Here is a 19,239-nt window from a genome sequence, read left to right as displayed (position 1 = left end):
ACAAATTCAATGGATTATTGAAAAGATTTTAGGTGGACCCACACCATGTGCACGTTTTCCCATACAAGGGAAAACGTGTTTCTTCCCATCTATTGCTCTATTTCTATTCTCGAGTATGAGTTGTGCCAGCTTGGGACGCACCACTGTTCTGTTCGTGTGCTGAGAAAATGAGTCTTGCATCTTTTTCGTTAGTCTATTCTTATATTTGGTGTCCATGTCGCGTGTCTAGTTTGTTAGGTTTCAAGTATTTTGTTACATTCGTGGATGACTTTTCCCAGATGACTTGAGTATTTTTCTCTGAAAATGGTGTATTACATCAAACTTTTTTTGTGTTTATACTCCACAATAAAATGGAGTTGCTGAAAGAAAAAATAGAAATTTATTTGAAGTTGCTCATGCTATGATGCTCCATATGCATGTACCTAACTAATTAGTCTTCTTCCATAGGAAATTTTGGATAATAAGGTCCCGTTTTCTGTCTTATTTTTTCAATCTCCTATATATCACCTTCCTCCATGGATATTTGGGTGTATCTGTGCTGGTAGCCTTCCTAATAAATGATCTCCTCGTTCTACTAAGTGTGTGTTCCTTGGATACTCTCGCAGTCAAAAAGGTTAACAGTAATTTGACCCTGTAACTAGGGAGCACCTAATTAGTGCTGATGCTACCTTCTTTGAGAGTACACCTTATTTTTCTGATATTGGCTCCTCCTTAAATTCAAATATTCATATGCCTGGTACCACTTGTGTTTTTTCTGTTCCACATTCTCTTCCTAAGGATGATGGTCTTCTCCATCTACAAAACATCTCCTTGTTTTTACAAGACGTATCAAAGAGGTTACAAAACCGGATGATCGACCATCCACCAACTCTTCAGTTTTGTCTGTGGATCCTATTCTCCATTGTGAAGTCTTGCAGACTTAGAAGCTCCTGTAGCTCTCCAGGAAGATAGAAGATCATGTACTCAATATCTTATTAGTCAATATGTTTCATTTGAGTACCTATCTCCTCCCAATTGTTGCTTTTCATTACCGTGGTCTACTATTTCCATATCTAATGCATTTCAGAAAGAAAGAAGGCTATGGAGGAAGAAATTCATGCCTTGTGTTCTTGTAATATCTGGACACTTACTACTTTACCTAACGGAAAGGCTGTACTTGGGTGTCGGTGGGTGTTTTCTATCAAATACCAACCTGATGGAAGCATTGAAAGGTTGTAGACCTGCTACATCGCCAAGGACTACATTCAAACATATCGTGTTGATTATTTTGAGACTTTCTCTTCAGTGGCAAGGCTTAATTTTGTTCGTGTTCGTATCTTCGTTGCTGTCCACTATAGCTGGCTGTTATTTTAACCTGATGTCTAGATCGTTTTCTGTTCAGAGATCTTCATGAGGAAGATTACATGGAGAGACTCCCGTGGTTTGTTGCTCGGGGGAGAATATGCTATTGCAAAAATCCATTTATGGAGTTAAACAATCTCTTAGATCGTGGTTTGATAAATTCAGCTTATGGACTTAAACACTCTCTTAGATCATGGTTTGATAAGTTCAGCTTATGGACTTAAATAATCTCCTTTTTTTAAAGAACTTTATGTTGACCCTTCAGTCCAGCTTATGGACTTAAACAACATCTTAGATCGCGGTTTGATAAGTTCAGCAGATTAGTATCCCTTGGATTTCATCAAAGCCATGCCTATCATTCTATTTTTGTTCAGCACAGGGTATACATATAACTGTATTAATTGTCTATGTTGATAATATTTTCATTTCTGGCAATGACATGGTTGGGATAGACAAAGTAAAGAGGAAGCTTAAACAACATTTTCGTACAAACCATCTTGGACAACTACACTATTTTATAGGCGTTGGGTTGCTAGGACAATAGGATGGCACAAGTCTATCCCAAAGGAAGTATAGTGACAAATCTTCTTACTAAAACGAGAATGTTAGGGTCCAAACCTGCAAAGACACTTATTGATCCAAACGTAAAAATATTATGTGACTACAATGTTCAATTTGCAGATCCAAAGAGGTATCGATGTCTAGTTGGGAAACTAATCTACCTCACTGACACTTGTCCTAATATCACTTTTTCCGTGAGTTTGGTGAGTCAATTTATGCATTATCCTATTCAATTGAATTGGGAAGCTGTATGCAGAATTCTTTGGTATCTTAAGAATGACCCAGGGAAAGGCCTTGTATACAAAAAAGGATGAACTTGATACTGTCAGTTACTCATATGCCGATTGGATTGGATCATTATCTGATAGAAGATCTAGCATAGGCTACTTTACATTTGTTGGTGGAAAGCTTGTCAGAGAAACTTCCCGAATTTCCGTGGAAATTGGTATATAGTCATACCCGACTACCCAGTTTCTCTCGAGATTCCTTACATAAAGCCCGGTCGTCGGCACTCTGCCGAAATTCCGAGGATTCAGAGCGACACCACTCTACTGCGTGCTCTAGGATGTCGGTACTCTGCCGAAATTCCGAAGGCGACATTATTTCCTTGATAGGTATATTTAACAACTCCTGTATTTCATTTACAAAACTTGAAAGTGGGCAGCTATAGGGTTTGGGGATCCTCTTGCCCCAAACCCTTAGCATAAATCCCATCATTCTCCCTCTTTCTAAATAGAGGCTACTTCCTTAAGTTTGGTTATTTGTAGAGAGCGAAGCACATCGAGGTTGACTGTCACTTTGTTCACGATGCAGTTATGAGTAAGAAGATATGTACGCCATTTGTGAAGTCTAAGGATCACTTAAGCGATGTCTTTACCAAAGCTGTTGCTAGAAATCCTTTTCTTCTAATGTGTTCCAAGCTGGGCATGGGTGATATATGTGCGACAGCTTGAGGAGTGTCGAACTATAATGTATATTTTATTCTAATAAGTACTCAAGGGTACTTTTGCACTTCCCCTTTAATAATAATCATTTAGATATTAGTCAACCTAGTTGGAGGTCGGCTAACATGTCTCTTCAATTTAAACTGAATGTCGTCATCTCTCTCTCTCTCTATTCCCCCATTCCCTGGGTTCCTAAAAAACACAATGCGAGGAAACACCCCTCTATTTCTCTAGACATGTTGTTACAGTTTTCAATCAAAAATTGTAGTTTGGTGAACAATAAAAAAGGTAAAAGTAATGCTGATTATCTGAAAATTGCATAAATGTCCATGGCTAAGTGCTTAGTGCTTTTCAAACAAAAATAATGAGAACGCCTGAAACTTCATCATCTGCAATTTTCTTTTTTGGCAAAGATACATCAAGAAAAGTAGGCGACGAATTCCAGTTACTTCATCAGTCTATCCCGATTATTACCTTTGGTTCCCTTGCTTTCCTAGCTTGTAGATTAGATTCTGGTGTAGAGTTGACAAATTTATAAGTTTATTCTTACTGGACAAGCAAGCACCTGCTAATGGCTCCTAAATGAAGTAATAGATGCTGCCTGTACATAGTTTTAAATTTCGGCGGAAATATTTCATTTTCGGATTGGACCAAAACCGAAAGTACATTGAATCTGTTTTTTACAGAATTTCTGTGAAATCCGAAATTTTGCCGAAATTTACAAGATTTCCACCGAAATTTCCACTGAACTTTTGTAAATTTCCACCAAAAAAATTTACAAAATTTTACATGATTTCGGCCGAAACTGACAATTGAAACCTTGCAGATTGAGTAGATAAGCTGAGGCATGTCTATCTTGAAAAATGCATAAACATATTTATCTCTGTCAAATGGGGATGGGTCCGATTTTTTCTTTCTTTTTGGTTGGTAAGCTGGATTGAACCTCGGCCTCTAGGTCTTCGGGTCGAAGAGGAAAGCCTATACCATTGAGCTAGAGGCTCAATCCTTGGGACCTACTTTTTGTCCATGTTCAATGTCAGTCTTAGTTTTTATGTTCTGGAACGTTGTATCTTGGTAATCCTGATCATATTCATATATTCTGTTGTTTATTCTGTTTCAGAAGGAAGCAACCTATTATTGACTCTTTCCAGCTGAGTATTTAACATATCTAAAACCTTAATTATCAACCATCTTTCACAATCGTCAAAGTTGAGCCTGGTTCACTCGAAACTGGTTTTTATTGGAGTTTACTGTATCTTACCTTACCAGAATAAAAACGCAAAAAACGGTAAGAATAAAAATGTTGGCTGAAAATTCTAGCATGGGTCATGGTGTTCAGGGTGCTATTTTGCTAGTTAGAGTGCTTGCTTGGAAATAATCATCTAGTGTTTACTTCCTTGGTTCCCTTTCAGGCTAGAAAAACGCAAAAAACGGGAAGAATAAAAATGTTGGCTGAAAATTCTAGCATGGGTCATGGTGTTCAGGGTGCTATTTTGCTAGTTAGAGTGCTTGCTTGGAAATAATCATCTAGTGTTTACTTCCTTGGTTCCCTTTCAGGCTAGAAAATCCAATTTGGAATTTCTTGAGGGCCTCTTGTCCAGTCATGCGGTGAGCTATGACTGGATAACATGCAATGGCTCATTTTCAGTATAGTTTCTCCCATGCTACATTGTATAAGGATCCATTATTTCTAAAAAACTAATAGTGCCATTCTTTTGCAGGAGCCGGAGAAAATCGTCTTTCATGTGGTGACTGATTCTTTGAACCTCCCAGCAATGTCAATGTGGTTCTTGGTGAATCCACCTGGTGAAGCCACAATCCATGTCGAGAGCATGGACGATTTTAAATTTCTCTCTTCTTCAATGTTGAAGCAAACAAATTCCCGTGACCCAAGATTCAATTCGCCATTGAATCACCTCCGTTTCTATCTACCCGAGGTCTTTCCCAAACTAAATAAGATTGTGCTCCTTGACCACGATGTGGTAGTGCAGAGGGATCTAAGGGGATTATGGAATGTTGATATGAAATGGAAAGTAAATGGAGCAGTTGAGAAATGTGGGGATGGTGACTCACCTCATTTGATGGATGCATTCCTTAACTTCTCAGATCCAATTGTTGCAAACAAGTTTGATGCCAAGGCTTGCACATGGGCGTTTGGAATGAATCTGTTTGATCTGATCGAGTGGAGGTGGCGAAAATTGACGACCGTGTACAGTAAATGGTTGCAAATGGTAAGCAAATTCATGTGCATGTACTTTTATATGAATTCATTTATGTATATGTGCATTCAGTAAATAGAAACATACATTTCCATGCATGTAAGCTTACACCTTATGGTCTTTGAGTGATGATACGACCTGTTCGCAGTTTGGTCAATGATTTTTAAAATGGTTGGTGTGCTCAGGAGTTATGGCAATTAGCTCAGGTTCTAAACTTGGCTTTAACATTGGTCATGCTTTCGTACTTAAACCCCAATGTCCCCAACCTTTGTCCATCGGATTTCAATGTGGTCTCTGAACTTTGTATTGTCTGAAATTACACCATCCTTTAGATTTTTTTTCTTTACACTTTATAGTAAATGATCTTTTTGGCCTATGTTTCTCTTCGAGTGCCCCAACTTTTCTTAAGAATGCTTTTTCTGAAGAGTCAAATGAGAGATCCACTCATCTTTTACCATATTTAAATGGAATATTGTTACGTGTGATTTTGAATGAATGATTTCATATTTCCCATAAAAGGTCATATCTACCTTCAGTTCTCTGAAAAAATCATGCATTTCTCTTTGGTAATCAAATGAATTCTGTTTGCTATCATAAAAAAAAAAGCATTCATTTATATTTCTTTTTGGATACATGTACACGTTTTATGTGTAATCTCGGCTCTTATACTTGAAATTGATAAATTATTGCATAATGTAATACATATGTACAATGTGTGTCGAAGGTTTGCACAAACACACTTGCCTGTGTTCTTTCTTCAAGGAAGAAAGGCAAGATAATGAAATGGTCTGGAGGTTCGTGGTCAAGATGTGTGCATGATAACTGTATGTAAGTATAATAATGGAAAATGATATAGTGACCGACAATAAGACCGAATTGATGGGAGAGCCCAACAATTAGAATGCGCATGTGTGCAAAAAACAAATCTGCTTTTTGTTGATTTTCCTAAACTTAAGGGATGGCTTACGTCGCTTGTGATGTTCTAGCGAGAAACCATTTGTTCTGTCCCCTGCTTGGTCTTACTCTTGGTATTACCCTATAATAATTCATCTCATGTCTATGTATGTGGTTGTAGGGAAGGAGGAGGCAGTTATGGAAAGCTGGGAGCTTGCCTTTGGGTCTGGTTACCTTCTATAACCTCACGGTTGCTCTGGACCGAAGGTGGCATGTCCACAGGCTTGGTTATGATTCGGGTGTGGGGCGGGGAGAGATTGAAAGGGCAGCGGTCATACACTACGATGGAAACATGAAGCCATGGCTCGAAATTGGGATTGGAAAGTACAGAAGCTATTGGAATAAGTTTCTCAAGTATGACCACCCTTACTTGCAACAGTGCAACATCCAGGAGTAATTACAATGGCAGTAACTATCTCATCCTCTGTAGCCTTTATTCTTTTCCTTGTAGCATCAGCTGTTTTTTTTCTTTCCATTTTTGTTATCATTATCTTATCTTCATCCCTTTTCTCGTGTAAATTTCTCTGTAATTTTATTTGATTTTTTCTTCCTGTTATAATTTTCTAGAGCTGAGTTAATTAAACTAATAAATGGAGATGGAATAAGAGTCCTTGGGGGGAGTTTTGTAATGCTAATAGTTGGACCTTTTGTGCAAAGATCTTCCACGCATTCTTGCAACTTTGTTGCTCAAAAGAAAAACATACTTGTAATTTCAAACACATCTTTCTGTTTTTTTCTGAGTTTAGCTCTGATTTTAGCAGATGGCATTATTTTCAGAATTTCATTTTATATGGGTCTCAAGTTCTCAGGCTTAGCATTTCTGCCATAACATCATTAGAGCATTTGTAGACCCTGATCTGATTATATCAGCTTCATAGTTATGTTTTGATGATCTATGCTATATATGAGGGACATAAGGATATGAAGAGAGATTATATGTGAAAGGCTGTGTGAACACGTAAAGGTGGTACAACAGAGGTACCACCCTGGATATTAAATATCAAGGATGAGATGATGGGTACATGTTTATACGGCCCTTCATCATATAATTTCTCGCGATAGGATATTTAGGGGCCGTTTGGATACGCGGATTTTTGAATCCATGTTTTTAGTTTGGAAATAGTGTAAAAGATGGTTCATGATCAAGCTGCTGCATGCTGTCCTGGCAGCGTTTCTTGGATTTTAAGTAATTAAACCAGGTTTTAGGAATCTCATGATGGGGAAGAGGTTCCTAAAACCTGGTTCTCTTACTTAAAATCCAAGAAACGCTGCCAGGACAGTATGCAGCGGCTTGATTGTGAACCCTCTTTTACACTGTTTTCAAACTAAAATCTGGATTCTAAAATCTGCATATCCAAACGGCCCCTTAGTGAATCACAAAAAAGTGATCAGAGCACATTAGACTTGGCAAACGGGCCGGCCGGTTTGGCCCGGCCCGTACAGGTCCGGGTCAAAACGACCCGGAAAATTTTACGGGTCATTAAGCTTGAACCCGCACCCGGCCCGTACGGGCCGGGTCGACCCGCGGGTCACCCGGATTTTTGGCGTATTTTTTAAGATTTGTTTTTTGTATAGGGATTTGCTAGCCACCTTCGCGGAGGGCGGAGGCTATTTGTCGGCTTGTCGCCCATCCTTTGCTGCAAAGATCGGCAGAAGTACGATTTGTTCAAAGGTGACTAGCAATGAATAATAATCATACACGTACTAAGTTTTAAATGAAAAATTACCGAAAAATGGAAGCAAACTAGAAAAATTAAGAAAAAAATACCAAAAGAATGTACTACAATATGACAATTACTGAAAAAACTACAAAGAAAATTCAAAAATTATGACAATTACGAAAAAAGGCCAAAATAAAACTTTTGCACTTCTCTACGGGCACCCGTGGGTCCACCTAGCCCGGCCCAGTTTTGACGGGCTGGGTGGACCCGCGAGTCAATTTCAAACGGGTCACTGATTGGTGACCCGGACCTGTAATTTACGGGTGTGCCGGGTGGACCCGCAGTCCGGGTCACTTTTTGCCAGGTCAAGAGCACATGCTCCAGAAGTTCTATTGCATTGGTTCTTACCGAGGGGAAAGCTTAGTACCATAGTCACAAATATTTTTCTAGGGAATTTTTCAGAAAGTGTGTATCTTGGGATATTTTTTTATTATTTTGGGGTTATATCAGAAAAAAACTGAAAAAATATTAAAATATGAAAAATAAGATTTAAGAATAAAATTAGTACAACAGAAAATATATTGAATTTATTGAGATATTTCTTGATACCCTTGCGATAAAAATTAAAATATGAAGATATCTCGATGAACTTAAAAATCTCTTAAGTTATATCTTTTATAAAAAACGGTGCAAAATATAGTGATTTTTTAAAGAATGTCGGAGATATTTGTGACCACACTAATCAATCTTCCCACACAGCCTTATGATTTCTGATGATTTGGACCAAATCCTTTTATTGTAAAAATTGAATGAAAAAATGGAAAATTTGGAAGAAGTCTTGAAAGTAGACTAGGCAACATGGGGGGGGGGGGGGGGGGGTGTGAATTAGGTTTTATAGAAAATTAGTTGTTTTGAAAGATTCTATCAATTAGTTTGAAGTTATCTAGCAAGTACTTGTAAAGTAAAGAGGTTGAGAGAGTAGAAGGCACACTATAAGAACACCAATATTTATAGTGGTTCGATCTTCTCAAAGACCTACTCCACTCTTCCAAGTTTGTTGTCCTTGGGATTCTCCACTATTTGGACACCACACCACGCCCGGGTCCAAGGGCCCCTTACAAGCACTGAGTCTTTAAACTCTCCAAGGGTCACAACTTTTCTTTTACAATGATAGAAAGAAAGTAAATGCTCACAAGCCTCTTCAATAGGCAAATATTTACAAAGGTAATAGCTCAAGAATGACTCTTGTCTCACTCAAAAATATACCCTAATAAATTTCTCTTGAGAGAAGGAATGTAATGGCACCAAGAAGAGATTAGTGGAAGTTATTCTTACATTTAATGGCAAGGAGATAATAGGTGAGAGTTAGGGTTTTAAAGATGGTGGCTAGAACTTCTCAAGAGTGTAAGAGTCAAAATGATGAATATATAGCAAGAGAAGCAAAAATCCTAATTTTTGGCTTTTAAAAGCATTGTGGACGAAGTCCGAACGACCGGCAAAAATAAGCGTTTGAAATTCAAAGTGCACGCCAACGACCGATCACGGACGTCCGCAATATCCCGGGCGACCGCTATATTATCAGTTGTTTTTATCGAACCTTTCAGGTTTTAGACGGACGTCCACAAATTTCCCTGACGACCGCAATTTCCTCAGTTATTTTTTTTTGAAATCTCAAGTTTCAGACGGATGTCCGTAATTTCCTCAGTTGCCCAGTTTTAACTCTTCGAGTTGCAGACTGACGTCTGCCAGAACCCCGGAGGTCCGTAATTCCTCTGGATACTTAAAATTAAATTTCTTGAGGAAATTTACTATGGACTTTGGGTCTATTATAGGGAGTGTGATTCCTAGAGATGTCTAAGTTCATTTTAAACCTCCCTAAGTGCCAAATACACTCAAACAACCATGAGAGACTTTACAATCTAACTTCATGAGAAACATCTTCTCTTCTGGGCTTCTTGAGTCTTCAATCTTCTTGTTGGCTTTACTCGACCTTCAAATTGTGTGCGTCAAGGTTCCAAAGGTCGCTTGTAATGTCCACATCGTCTTGCTTGTCTTCAGTGTATTAACCCTGTTCATCTCATAGGCAAACAACATCGGCATAATCAATCAATATGGGTTTGGTTACAATCAAAACAATGGTGATCGATAACCTTCCGGCTTACAATCTCCCTCTTTTTGATTGATGGCAAAATCCAGATTGATTGCGAGGTAGGAGCTAATAGTAATGAAATATAATGCTTGCTCCCCCTCAATAGAAGCTCCCCCTTAATATTAGCCACAGTTAATTTAGGAGACTTCTATTCCAAATTAGATGATCTCAAAGATATAGATGTCAAAAATATGCAAGCAATCAACTAGCCAAATATATATTTTCTCCCCCTTTGACATAAGCAAAAAGGGAACACTTAAAGCAACCATCGCATAGTGAGAAACAACAAGCATTCGATTACAAGTAAAGGCATCCAACTAAAGAACCATTTACATCCAAGCATGCCATTCAAGTAAGAGAGTGCATACCATCCATCAAGTTCAACCTACTCAAGTACACAATAGATAGGACTGTCAATCGGGCCGAGCTTGGGCGGGCCTGAGGTGCTAAAGCTCAGCCCATGTCTATACAACGGGCTACGAGACGAGTTCGGGCCTGACTAAATTAGAAAATTTGCTTGCCCAAACTCAGCCCAAACTTCACAACGGGCTTCGAGCCGAGTTCGGGCTTGCCCATCACCTCTTATTTTCTGCACGAGAAAAGACTATAAAGGCTTTACCGAAGCGAAAGCCCAAAGGTGTAGAGAGAACAGAGCATATGGTCGTGTTTTTGGAGGTGGAGAGAGGCGCTGGAACTGGTAGCATTAACCGTGTATTTGTGCCTTGCATGCTTGCTGCTTGGGAATGACTAAACTAGAGAGCCAAAGAGAGGCAGCTGCTTTGGAAAATAAACAACTGTAAATGATTCATTGGGACTCATTTAAAGATCATCTTAAAGGGTGATCCTTGGACTACCTCTATTCTGTTAATGTTTAAGTACCTATTTAATTAATATCTACTATTATTTTTAAGGGCATAAAAAATCCTGAAAAATTATATAGTAAATATATTATCGGGCTCGGGCCTATAACGGGCTGGACAACCCTTGATCAAGCTCAGCCCAAATTAGAATTCGGGCTTCAACTTTTGACCAAGCTTGGTTTGGCTTGTTCTCATCTTAATTATGGGTGGGCTTTTAGCGGGCCGAACGGGCGGGCTTCGAGCTTGCCCATCCCGACTGACAGTCCTAACAATAGATAAGCATTCAAACCATATAAGTGCCATGGCCAGGCCATGTACATATCCTGTTCAAACTATCCAAACATTAAGCATTCAACCATACCATAAAACTGATGAAAATGTTCATACAATTCAATCAATATCTAAACCATACCATAACATATCAACCATGTCTAAACTATGGCATCCAACCATCCAAGCCATAGCAAGCAAAATAAGGAGCTAGAAAGCCCCTGATAGAGTATAAGTACGGTGCAGAGAAAGTAAAAATAGTCTGAGAAACCTGAATAGTACATGCCAAGAGATAAAAATAAGAAGCTAAAGAGCAAGACATGCAAAAAGATGTAGTAGGACTCCTGGTCCTAATCCTCTGGTGGCAGTGGTGACAGAGCATCAAAGTACCGTTCCTGGAAAGCTGTAAAGTCCTCATGAAAATGCATCACATCAATTGAAAACTCCTCAATAGATTCAGAGAGGCTATCGTATTGGGCCTTATTCTCCAATCGAACTTGCTCCACTGAGTGTTGGAGCCTATCATAATGATGCAGAAAGGAGCTCTGGAGGCCACGATAGAGGATGTCGAAGTCATGAGTAGTGCCGGTGAATGTAGGTGGAGGAGGACCTTCAATATACGAATACTGCTGCGGAGGTACTGGATCAGTGGAAGGAGCTACAGGAGTGTCCTCGTCAGCACTGTCCTCAGGGACATGGGAATCCACATGCGCAGGAGGGTTTTCAATGACTTGAGGAATGCACATCCAACGAAGAGTAGTCCGATCAATGTCCATTGTGGCAAGGAAGAACTTCTCATTTTCAAGGTTGATTTCCAGAAATTGAAAAAGACGATTGAGGAGAAGACTATAAGGAAGATGAGTGTGAGACTTGGTAGGAACTTGTAAGCCCAAGGGTTCCCCTGGGTTATCTTGCCTTCTTGTTTTGATGCTAGCAAACCAAATTGATTAGCATTTATGGACTGATGTGTTGTGTTGTATACATGATTTCCATATCATAATCGCCATTACACAACTCTTCACAACACATGACTTGTGGATCAAGGATCAAAGGAACCAAGAGCTTGTACCTACATTGGAGTCATCCTCATTTGAAGATGCTCAAGTAAAGTAGCTCAACATGAAGATCCCATAAGTTCCTAAGCAAGTGTCAAGAAGGAGCTTGGAGTTTAACATGCCATGGTGACACCTCATGTACCTCAACATGCATTGAAGATTGGAGGACAAGTTAAAAGAGCCAAGACAAGGATAAGATGTTCACCCGAGCTAAAGAAGTCCAAGAAAGTGCAAACGAGCCAAGACATTCCAAGAAGACTCAAGGTTCTTATTTTTAGAATGTATTTGGAGTCCTCTTGATTTTATGTTTAAATGCACTTTCAAAAGGTTTTTAAATAGTTTTTATACTTAACATTTTACATCTTTGAAAACCATCAACACACCCAAAAATGTGTTTGAAAACCTTGGACGTAAGCCCAAAGACCATAGCCCAAAAGCCCCTGGATTTTAAAGTTAAAATGAAATTTCACTCAGGGCTGGTTGACAGGGCTATGCGGGGCGACCGCGGGATGGAACCTGCAAATCCAGGCCATCTCGAATTTTATCGGGCCGGTCTACCGGGATGATCTGGGCAACCACGAATGTGCTTCTGTTTCTACAGAAGCAATCCGATTTGGTCTAGGGCGGGCGACCGCTGTGGGTCGGTCGACCGGGATAAATTTTTGAGCCGAAATTTTTGAGCAAACAGTTAACCCTCGCCGGGCGACCGCCATGTGGCTGGTCGACCGCGATGGTAAGAAATTTGATAATAGAATAGGGAGCCGGATAGGGGTGGGCGACCACTGTAGCCAGGGTCAACTGTCGCCGTCGAGCAAACTAGCCGTTGGGGCATTTTCTGCTTGACTTTTTCAAGCCAAGGATTTACAATTTTACCCCAAATGGTCATATTTTCAAATACACTATATATACATCATTAAAACCTATCTCTACAAGCTTTTGAACATTAGAGAAATATCAAATCCCATTTCTCTTTGAGCTTCAACTTTTTATTTCAAAAGCTAAAAACGTCTTTGATCTTCCATTTCTACATGTTATCAAGAGACACTTCATAGGGCTTTTATTTGTTTATTTCTTGGAGTGAATGTGAGCTTACAGAGTTGTAATCCGCCTATTAAGAGGCATTGAGAGTTTTTACATTTTATTTGTTCTTCATGTGAGAGTCTCCTCTTCGGCCCGTAAAGAAAGGTGAAGACAAGGGTATCCGATTCGGCCCGTGAAGAAAGGTGAATCATGTGCGATGGTGCGTCACCTCGCCAAGGCTTCGTACGAAGGGCTTCGCTTTGGCCCTTGAGAATGGAAAAGCAAGGGTTTGTTCCCTTTGGAGATGAAGGAGTCGGGTGTACGGCTTCATCATTTTAGTGGAGATCACAAGGAGGTAAACTTAGAAGAGTGGAGTAGGTCAAGTTGTGACGGAACCACTATAAATCTTGTGCCTTATGGATGCTTGCTCTTCTCTCTCTCTATCTCGCACGTGTGATGAATGGTAATCTCTAACCTTACTTATGTTTATGCTTTAATTGAACAATAGTTAGTGAATGCACTTAAGATAAGTGTCTAAACCCTAAATTGCATTATAATATCTATTTGAACAAGGGTTAGCTAAATGTGCATGATTAGAAAGTCTAAACCCTAGATTTTATTGATATACCCATTTGAACAAGGGTTAGACTAATTAGTGCTTAATTAAATGGATTAATTTTTAATCTCCCTTAATTAAGCCTAAAATTTCTAATTGACCAATTCACCCCCGTCTTGGATTGTCACACCTGTATTTTAGAACTTTTGCCTTATGCTGGAAAATGACATAGGCGAGACTGACAGGGGTATTGGTAAGGAGAGCAAATGTTAGAAATGCCTCAAGAGGGCGTACTTCATCCTTACACCCGGCCCTAGGGGTGATGTTACTGTAGATGATCAGATGGTAAATTCGGGCAGTGTCAGAAAGATGATGAGTTTTGATAGGAATAGAGGGATCATAGGCTTTGCAAAAGCCGGAAAAGACGGTGGAAGAGGGAATGCCCATGGAGGCGATATCATCATTGGCCAAAAATAGACTTTCGCCCCGTCAATTGAAAGATCAAAAACATTTGCAAACTCGTCAAGAGTAAATTTGACTTTCAGATGATGAATTTTGGTAGATAAGGTATTGTTTTCAAGTGAAACTCTAAGATGAGTGTAAAATTCGTAAACAAGCGAAGGGTATACGCACCATGGACAATCGTAGGTGAGGATCCCTTTCCATCCAAGAGTAGTGAAGTCGGTGACAAGAGGAAAATGTGAGTAGGGTATCATGTCGACTCGACGTTCACTTAAGATCTTCCGTTTAGAGATTTGTTGAACCATGAGCTCCGAATATGTTGTAGGAGGTCGAGGAGGAGGTGTAGGAGATCTATCTTGATCACGGATTCTCTTTCCTTTGTTTCTTCCGTGTGAGGAACCCTTGCCTTGAGCAGTGCGACATCGAGGCATCGTGAAATGACTAAAATAGAAGAAAGGAGAAATGAGGAGAAAAAGGAAAAAATACATGGCGGACGAAGTGACGTCGCCATAGGAAGGAGTTCGCCAGAAGAATTTGTTGCCGGAGGAAGGAAGAGAATTGCCGGACGAAGTGAAAAGGAGGACTAGAGAAGAGATAAAAGTGAAAAGTGCCAAGTGAAAAGGAAATGTAAAAATGGGTTTTTAACCCATTCATCCGTTGGGCGTGCGTTTTCCTGGACGTCCGGGAGATGGCGGACGTCCGCTCGCCCAGAAAGTAGTGATTTTAATGATTTTGACTGTTTTGTTCAATTTTGAGCTAATAATTGTACATTTTGGATAGCTCAAGAAATCTAGTGGTGTGTGAAATGAGTATTCCAGAGAGATAAGCACATACACACTAAATTGTCACACACAATAGCTATGGAGACTTGTCAACACACAATTCATTACATATTCTTATGGAAAGGATGTCGACCCAAGGGTCAAAATACTTAATGTTTGATTTTAAGGTGATAGTGCCGTTCCCACAAGTGGGCATGTGCACCAATTGATTGAATTTTAATTAGTGATTTAGGCATCTTTAACATGAAGAATACTTTAATGATGACTATCAAATTCTAATACTTGAGACATGCTCCAAATGTTCAAACCGCTACGGATATCGCAAAAACGATATTCATTTAGGGGTTTTGTGAAAATATTCGCTAGTTGATCATTTGTGTGAATGTATTCAATTGAAATGTCTCCCTTTTGAGAGTGATCTCTCAGAAAATGATGTCTAACTTCAATGTGCTTAGTTCTTGAATATTGAATTGGGTTTTTGGTGAGATTGATAGCACTAGTGTTATCACATTGAATTGGTACACATTTGATGTTCAATCCATAATCCATGAGTGTGTTTTTCATCCAAAGAACTTGGGCACAACATGCTCTAGCTGCAATATATTTGGCCTCAGTAGTAGATAGGGCAACATAGTTTTGTTTCTTACTGAACAAGGAGACTAGTGATCTCTCAAGAAACTGACATGTTCCACTTGTGCTTTTCCTATCTACTCGACAGTCAGCAAAGTCGGCATCGGAGTAGCCCTCTAAGTCAAATGAATCATATTTTTCATACCATAGACCAAATGAGGGGGTTCCTCTCAAATATTTGAAAATTCTTTTGACTGCAAACAAGTGAGACTCTCTTTGGTTCGATTGAAATCGTGCACACAAGCAAACACTAAAAATAATGTCAGGTCTATTAGCAGTCAAGTACAAGAGGCTATCTATCATGCCTCTAATTTTCTTTTGATCCACTTTTGAACTACAATATTCTTTTGATAGTTTTGAAGAGGTGCTCATGAGAGTATGTTTCATAGGAGAAGTATCCATGCCAAATCTTTTCAAAAGTTCATGTATGTATTTTTTTGGTTAATGAAAATACCATTGTTCAATTGATGAATTTGAAGACCAAGACAGAATTTAAGTTCACCCATCATGCAGATATCAAATCCATTTTTCATACATTGGAAAAACTCATCACACATACTTTCATTTGTGGGGCCAAAGATGGTGTCATCAACATAGATTTGCACAATCAAAATATCATCTTTCTTTCTTTTGATAAAAAAAGTTTTATCAACTTTCTCAGTTTCAAAATCTTTGTTTAACAATAATGATGTCAATCTTTCATACCAAGCTCTAGGAGCTTGCTTTAAACCATACAATACTTTATCCAATTTGTAAACATGATCAGGGTATTTAAAGTTTTCAAACCCAGGGGGTTGTTCAACATACACTTCTTCCATTATATAGCCATTCAAAAATGCACTTTTATCATCCATTTGATAAAGTTTAAATCCTTTATGACATGCAAAGGCAAGGAGCATTCTTATAGCTTCTAGTCTAGCAACCGGGGCGAAAGTTTCATCATAATTTATGCCCTCTTCTTGGTTGTAGCCTTGAGCAACAAGCCTTGCTTTGTTCCTTTGAATGTTTCCATGTTCATCAAGTTTATTTCTATACACCCACCTATTGCCAATGACGGATTGATTGTTAGGCCTAGGAACCAACTTCCAAACCTTGTTTCTTTCGAATTGGCTGAGTTCTTCTTGCATAGCAATCATCCAAAATTCATCTTGTTCGGCTTCGGTGATGGTTTTAGATTCAATATGTGATATAAATGCCAATTCTCCACATATAGTTCTATAATGGGACCTTGTTTTGATTCCTTGAGAAGGATCACCTAATATTTGTGAATTATGGTGATTTATCATGATCCTTTTTCCTTTGTTGTTTAGAATTTCTTCTTCTTCTTCATTTTCAAGATTAGCTTCATCTAATTTCTTTGTGATATCATTAGTTTCACTGTTTTCTAGAGATTTTTCGGAAGTTTCTTCTTCTTCATCATTAATTGTTGATTTAGGGTATTGAGAGCCATCAAATTTTAAGGTTCTTCTTGTTAGAATTTCTTCTTTTCTTCAACAATTAAGGTTCTCTTGTTATAAACTCTATATGCTTTACTTCGGTTAGAGTACCCAAGAAAGATTCCGTCATCCGACTTTGGATCAAATTTGTGAAGATTATCTTTGATATTTAGAATATAACATTTACAACCAAAGACTTTAAAATGACTTTTATTAGGTTTTCTTTCTTTCCAAAGTTCATATGGAGTCTCAAGAGTTTTTGGTCTTATAAGGACTCTATTACTGACATAGCATGCCGTATTAATGGCTTTGGCCCAGAAATGTTTAGGGGTGCTATAATTATTTAACATAGTTCTTGCCATCTCTTGAAGCAGTCTATTCTTCCTCTCCACTACACCATTTTGTTGGGGAGTTCTAGGTCTAGAGAAATTATGATCAATTCCGTGTTTTGAGCAATAGTTTTCAAAATTAATTTTTTCAAATTCGGTTCCATGATCATTTCTTATAGATGTTATGGAAGTTCCTTTTTCATTTTGAACCTTATTACATAATTTGAAAAATATTTGAAAAGTTTCATCTTTACTACTAAAAAACATAACCCATGTATATCTAGAAAAATCATCAACAACCACATATACATATATCTTTCCACCGATGCTATAAGTTTTCATAGGACCAAATATATCCATATGAAAAAGTTGTATAGGTCTAGTGGTAGACATTATGCTTTTGGGTTTAAATGAGTCTTTGGCTTGTGTTCCTTGTTGACAAGCTCTTCAAACATGATCATTAGAGTATTTAAGCTTAGGCAAACCATTGACAATTTCCTTATTGCAAAGTTTAGACAACGATTCCATATGTGCATGTGCTATTCTTCTATGCCAGGTCCATGAGTTATTATCTATAGAAGAAAGACATTTGACATTTTGAGTTGTGAGTTCTTCTAGTGCAAGAGTTAAACATTGTCATTTCTAGTGGCAGTGAAACTAACTGTGTTAATGTGTGTGCCTTTGATAATGCATTTATCATTCCTAAAGGTAACTTCATTACCAACACCACAAGGTTGACTTATACTAAGCAGATTCATAGCAAAACCATCAACAAGCAAAACATTGGATATAGTTATATCTTTAAAAGTAATTGTGCCTTCCCCGATGATCTTTCCTTTCTTGTCGTCGCCGAAGGTTACCTTACCTTGATTACCCATGGTGATTGAGGATAACTTGGATGAGTTTTCAGTCATGTGTCTTGAACATCCGCTATCCAAGTACCATTTGTCGGTGTTGATACTTCCTTTCACACAAATCTACAAGGCAAATTTCATGTTCTAGACTTAGGTACCCAAGTTCTCTTGGGTCCTTCAATGTTAGTATCATACAATTCATCCTTTCTAACCCATATGTACTTCACATTTATTTGTCTTCTCATTCTACAAGCATAGTTGTAGTGTCCACTTTTTTCACAATAATGACAAGAAGGAACAATTGTGTTGGATTTTGTATATGACTTTGGAGTCTTCCTTTGTCTATGTGGTTGTATGAACTTGTTCTTGTGAGACTTTTTCTTTGGAATTTTTGGTATCACAAACCGGCCATTCCATTAGAAAAGTTATTCTCAAGAATTTCATTAAGTTTAGACTTTCCACATGAAAACTTTAGTTGGAGCTTATCATTATCTTGTTTCAATTCTTTATTTTCAAGATAGAGTTTTTCAATATCTTCGTATATCTTTTCATTTTCTTCTTTCAATTCTTTATTTTTCAAGACAAGATTACCAATTCTTTGATTCAAAGAGTTGTTTTCATAGGCGAGAAGATCTCGTTCCCTTGTTACAATTCCAAATTCTTTTGTGATTTTCTCGAGTGGGCTCTTTAGGTTCTTGCTCCTTGAAACTTCAAGAAGGAGACCTTCTTGAAACTTCAAGAAGGAGACCTTCTTGAAACTTTTCACAAGCATCAAAGAGTTCATCATATGTAAAGGGTTTGTCAATATCATTTTCATTTTCAATTAATTCACTTTCGGAGTCAAGCGGTTCGATAGATACCTCTTCCTCATGGGATTCAAATGCCATGAAGAACATATTAAGATCTTCTTCTTCGCTTGACTCGCTTGCAGATGAGCAACTTAGTTCGTCCCAAGTTACACCGAAACTTTTGTTCTTTTCCTTCTTCTTTCTTCTTGAATTGTCCTCTTGTTTGTTTAGGGGACAATTAGGCCGGATGTGTCCAACTTTCTTGCATCTATAGCACCTTGGAGGATCATCTTCTTTTTCATCTTTGTCTCTCCATGATGACTTGTCTTTCTTGAAGCCTCCTTTCTTTCTCCTTGAGAAGTGGTAGA

The 19,239-nt window shown here is 38.4% G+C and overlaps 1 protein-coding gene across 2 annotated transcripts in view; it reads left to right on the top strand.

Annotated features, from left to right (window-relative positions):
• Positions 1-6,654, top strand: part of LOC143885317 (putative galacturonosyltransferase 6) — a 29,031-nt gene extending 22,377 nt beyond the window's left edge. For both annotated transcript variants that reach the window (XM_077389426.1, XM_077389425.1), the window contains 2 exons: positions 4,568-5,077; positions 6,141-6,654. In XM_077389426.1, coding sequence (XP_077245541.1) covers positions 4,568-5,077; positions 6,141-6,416 — 786 coding nt within the window. In that variant the 3' untranslated portion in view covers positions 6,417-6,654. The remainder of the gene's footprint in view (positions 1-4,567; positions 5,078-6,140) is intronic.
• Positions 6,655-19,239: the final 12,585 nt, after the last annotated feature.

Source organism: Tasmannia lanceolata, unplaced genomic scaffold, assembly GCF_043159265.1.
Source record: "Tasmannia lanceolata isolate RefF3 unplaced genomic scaffold, GAP_Taslan_0.1 ptg000008l, whole genome shotgun sequence".
NCBI lineage: Eukaryota > Viridiplantae > Streptophyta > Magnoliopsida > Canellales > Winteraceae > Tasmannia > Tasmannia lanceolata.
Note: the sequence above shows the minus strand (reverse complement) of the source record. Positions and strands in the feature narration are given on the sequence as shown.